Raw genomic sequence first — 5,118 nt, 5'->3', positions numbered from 1 at the left:
TCCGCTATAATATAATATCCGATGCGTCGAAGAGTCAGTCAGTCAAGCTGCGGCAGCAATCTCGGAGGAGCTTCCGTTCCTTCTTTCACCTCGCCGCAGAAGAAACACCCGCGGGGCTCGGCAACTTTTTTTCATCAGCATTTTACGGTTATACCACCGCATTAATAATGCACATGCTTAATATAAAGAGAAGCCTGCGAGTCTCCGTCTAATAAACTGGAAGAATGCTTTATAACCGTCCGCGGTTTTTTGGGTCGTGAGGGGCGACTGGCGGAGGTGGCGAAGGGTGCGCTAAAGGCAAACTGAAGGGGGTGGCTTTCTTCTTTATGCTCGCCAAACGGCCAATCTCTCCTCCGCCCGTCGAAGGAAAGTGGCCTAACTTTTTGGCGCCATGAAGAGACTACGAACTCGTCGCGCGATATATCCCATGAAAACGCGAGTCGTTAAAGAACCTTCGCCTTCCCCTCTCGTCAATTTTCAGGTATTCTTTTCATTCCATCGTGAAAAATTTAATTTCTTAAAAATTTGTCAATTTTAGTGAGCAAGAGAGGCGAACTGATGTGTCTTCTGCAAATTTTGCAATTTTTGACTTTTATCAATTTACATCAAATTATATCATTCTTATTAACATGCTTTTCGTAAATATTTTTATTAAATAAAAAGACACTATATATATATATATTTACTTATTATTTATGTTTACAAACTAGTTGACTCATATCGGTGAGGCAATCAATTATTTTTAGCATAAAAATTTTTATATTCATCTTATGCTCGAATGCTAAATGAATTTTTTTCTTCTCCCCGGGTTGATTTCCGAGTTGCGAGCGAGAGGAGGCGCTGCAGATAGCGAAGGTGAGACTTTTTGAAAAATATGAGTTTAATAAAGAAGGTGGTATGATGTATGGCCTCGCGTCGAGGAAGGGGACCTACCAGGATCAACTAGCTTCGATACACAGATATTGTATACGTAATATAACTAGATGAAGGGAATGGGCGTGATGTACTGGGTGTCAAAATGTCTCGTGGAAGACGTTCGACGGCTTTCACGTTGCTACAAAATTGCGGAAAACCTGTTAAATATGACTGAAGAAGAGTGAAAAATTCGTTGACTCATCGTTCGTAGATCGCTCTTTTCTTATCACGATCTGTCAAGTCAGGATATAAGAATATCTCTGTTGGGAGAAACTTAATGTTTATTAAATTTAATATTGCATCTCCTATATTTTTTTTTTTTTTTTTGAACGGTATTATTTTTTGTTTTACTACTGTTTTAATTAATTTAAAAATTAACTTTTTTTTTCACGGAACATTTGTTGCTATTTTTTATAAATTTCCACAATTTTCTAAATAAAATAAATATTTTTCTTTATTATTTGATCTTTAAAATACAGAGTCAAACTATCATTATTATTGCTATTGCGTGTTATTCGAAAACATTTTTTCACTTTGCGTTCTTCTCGACGCACATAATACTGTGCAAGATATTGAATATTTCATCGCAGAGATCCGTATTTTTCTCCGGATGATTGTCATTCGAAGAGTTCCAAGAGCGACAGACAGGCAGCACAGGGAGCAGCAAAATCAATTATTCATCCGAATTGGCCGGGAAAAAGTCCTAATTATCCGGAGCAAATACAACCTTAATACGCAGAAGTGCCACCACCACCTCTCCTTTCGCCCCGGTCGCTCTTCCTTTCTCTCTCGCTCTTTCTCTCTCTAGATATATCTACAAACTCCTACCCCGCAGTCACTCTTCGGCACAACCTTCTCTTTCTTACCGTGAATAACCATTTGTATTTCCAATTAGCTTTGCTAATAAGACGGAGGCATTGCCGTAGTTTAAAAAAATGTATAACCTCATCCAGCCACTGGGGAAATAAAGAAAAGCGCCGCCCGGGTATGACAATACTGACGGGTCGAGCGGGGTTACATCGGACGAACTACAATTAAAAATCCTCGTTTTACCCTCGCGCTTTAACCCTGGCTCCTCCTTATGTCGTATTAACGACCGGGGCTGTACAAGAACGACTATAGATACATCGTACCAAACAGCAAAAATTTTTTTTGCCAATTTTATGTTTCACCCCTTCGCATTTCCTTTTTTATCTCCGCTCTTTTATTTCATCGCTCTGTACCTCGATTTCTTTTTTTAGCATCGCTTCGATATAAGTGCTATTCTTTCTCTTCCTTTGCAAAGCAAATAAAATGGATTATGAAAATATATCTGTAAAGAGAAAATTTTTTTACTTCGCTTTTCTTTTAGCTATCTATACATAGTTATATGTATCTTTATAATAAAAAAACATTAAATAAATTTCTAAACTTACTTTTTTATTACAATGTGCTTTTTATATTAAATTTTTAAATAATATTTATATAAAATTGTTGCATTATCTTTATTAAAATTTTTCATTTCAAAGATGTGGCGAAAATTTTGCAAAATATTGTTAAATATATATTTGAACATAAATACAATCTCTCTCTCGTGTTCATACGAAATAAAGCATAACACTATGAAGAAGGTAGCCTCCGTGATAACCTGCTTCCATGAATATATCTATGTTTGCAAACTCACATTTCCGCGACTCCGCTAAAGCCCTTGTTTTCGTGTCGATCGTCAAAGTCGCACTGAGGTCGATTGAGCGACGGACAATTCGAAGCTAAGTGCGATAATCTTGTCAGTCGTGATCGATATTTCGTACAGTATGTATCACACTCACGCTACAAAGATTATATGAACGGTGAAAGAATACCAAAAGTGTTACGTGCTTGCATTTTCAATTAAAATACGAGAAGATCATTGATCATCTTTTTAATGTAAGTATGTATATAAGTTATTGTTAATTTCCTTATAAATTATTGTATATATTTTCGAATTTAAAATAATCTCAAATCTTTCTAACTTTATTTATTTAGTTTATTTAAATTTATTTTATATTTATTGTTACTCTAAATGGTTATTTGATTATAAGATTCTCACTATTACTAATATTAATAAATTTAACAATGTAATTTGATTATACAATCTCATAGAACTTAAGATTTACTATTTACTAGTTTATTGTGTAACTACTAATTTATATTGATATCAAATTATTTTTATCATTTGCGATTGTTACAGTATAAATATGAGAATTAAAACAGTTCCAAGACACAGAACACTCCAAAATAATATTAAGATTGCATCTGCAATAGAAAATCCTTCAGATGAAGAAAGTGCGGATGCTGAAAAAGATTATGATTCAACGGATGCAATAAATGGTCAGGAGTCATATCAGGTAAATAATCAATATATGTATTATAATTTTCACAAATTTTGTTGCCATATTTTGCATAATTATGAATTTATCCATTTATTGTGTATTTAATAAATACAATACACAATAAAATGTATAAATAATACATAAATAATTAAATAAAAATTGACTTTAAGGTATCCGTTATAATTATTAAAAAATATATCTCTGCGATTAAATTATATAAAAAATTTTATATGCATATTTCGTATGCACATAATTATAGAAATATAAAATATAATTTTGTTTAAAATATTGCATGTTTATTTAATTTTTTAAATCTTAAGAGAAATATTGTATTTGACAGGCACACGTTCCATCTTCAAATATTCTGATTCCAATTATGACATCCACTAATTTAAGCAATGAAATGACTTTGCCTTCATCCACCAATATATCGCTCACTAATGATGACAACAATAACGTGGAGGTCATGAATCTGTCAACAAAGGATGCTTCCAATCGCGCTGATGATATTACATCAAGTACCTCCGCCGAGCCAGAAGATAAATTGAAAGATTCTTTCCTTTACAAGATCATGACCGATCCAGACTTTTTAAAAAATATACAAAGGAACAAGCAGCCGAAGAAGTTTGTCTGTCTTTTCTGCAAGGAAGAATTCGCGACATGTGAGGAATTGACAAGTCATATGGACGTAAAGAAGAACGATAACAACCAGATCGTCTGCTGCGCTTGTAAAAAGACTTTCGCCGAGAAGAGATATCTGAAGTATCATCAAAGATGTCACTCTGAAAGGACTAAGTTCACCTGTGACATTTGTACCAAGAAATACACGAGGTTGGACAACTTGACGAGGCATAACGTGCTGCATGTGAATCCCGACAAGTTCGCTTGTACGATCTGCAACAAGACCTTCACGCGCAAGGATCTGCTCAACAAGCATCGGAAGAGTCACGAGAAGTGTAATCTTTACTGCGTAAAATGCGGCAAATATTTCAGAAGTATTCTCACGCTGGAAAATCATCAATGGACGCATCGCGAAACATTGAACGCTTCGACAAATACAGTTGCTTGTAAGACTGAGAATTTAATCCCCGCTGAGAATATAATTTGCAAAATTGAGAATTCAGTTTCCGCTGAGAAGGAAGTTCATAAAACTCAGAATTTAACTTCGGATGAAAGTTTAGTTTGCAAAACTAATGATGTAATTAGCAAAACTTAGAGAATTTATCATTTGATATCTTAGGTAAAAAACATATACAGAGATGTGTATCTATTATCTGTTCACGCACGCTACCTCAGTTTTTCATTATACCTTCTGATAAGACAAAAATTTTCACAAGACGAATATTATATTAAGTAAAGTACAATGTATTTTACAAACAGACATAGTCTTGTTAAACTTATTTATAGAATTTACGAATTTTTTGTATAATTATTGCAAATTTATTATATACTGTAATTCTTTAGTATATAATTTATATATATGTATATATTGATACATATGTCTGACATTTGCAATTTTCTCGATCTAAAGCAAACGATTATAAATTAAATAAATGTACTAACAATAAGTATGTTTTTATAATTAAGATAAACGGTTAATATTTATCATAAATAAGATATATATACAGATTTAATTTCTTACTTATGATATGTTACTATTATTGTTGTATTTAATATTTTGTAAAATATTATATTACTATTTCGTATATATAATTAATTAATTAGTTAATTATGTTACATATATGATAATATTATTACCATCATCAACATTGAATAATTTAAATGTACATGTCAACTTTTCTTTATGTTATATAAAAGTATGTATTAAAATTATAAATAAAATTATAGAAAA

General features: G+C 32.6%; 1 protein-coding gene across 2 annotated transcripts; it reads left to right on the top strand.

Annotated features, from left to right (window-relative positions):
• The first annotated feature begins 2,665 nt into the window (after window positions 1-2,665).
• LOC126848805 (zinc finger protein 527-like) lies at window positions 2,666-4,782 on the top strand. 2 transcript variants are annotated; one of them, XM_050590023.1, is made up of 3 exons: window positions 2,666-2,820; window positions 3,125-3,281; window positions 3,607-4,782. In XM_050590023.1, exons 2-3 carry the CDS (start codon window positions 3,132-3,134, stop codon window positions 4,480-4,482), a joined length of 1,026 nt encoding a protein of 341 aa, XP_050445980.1. In that variant the 5' UTR covers window positions 2,666-2,820; window positions 3,125-3,131; the 3' UTR covers window positions 4,483-4,782. The 2 variants fall into 2 exon arrangements, with proteins under 2 accessions (XP_050445980.1, XP_050445981.1); XM_050590024.1 differs by having other exon boundaries at window positions 2,677-2,824.
• The last annotated feature ends 336 nt before the right edge of the window (window positions 4,783-5,118 follow it).

The sequence above is a fragment of the Cataglyphis hispanica genome, chromosome 4 (assembly GCF_021464435.1).
Source record: "Cataglyphis hispanica isolate Lineage 1 chromosome 4, ULB_Chis1_1.0, whole genome shotgun sequence".
Lineage (NCBI taxonomy): Eukaryota > Metazoa > Arthropoda > Insecta > Hymenoptera > Formicidae > Cataglyphis > Cataglyphis hispanica.
This window is presented reverse-complemented; position numbering and strand designations above follow the sequence as displayed.

Coding starts and splice junctions, on each gene's coding strand:
- LOC126848805 (XM_050590023.1), top strand. CDS start 3,132: ATGAGAATTAAAACAGTTCCAAGACACAGAACACTCCAAAATAATATT. Junction 3,282..3,606: donor ATGGTCAGGAGTCATATCAG/GTAAATAATCAA, acceptor TGTATTTGACAG/GCACACGTTCCATCTTCAAA.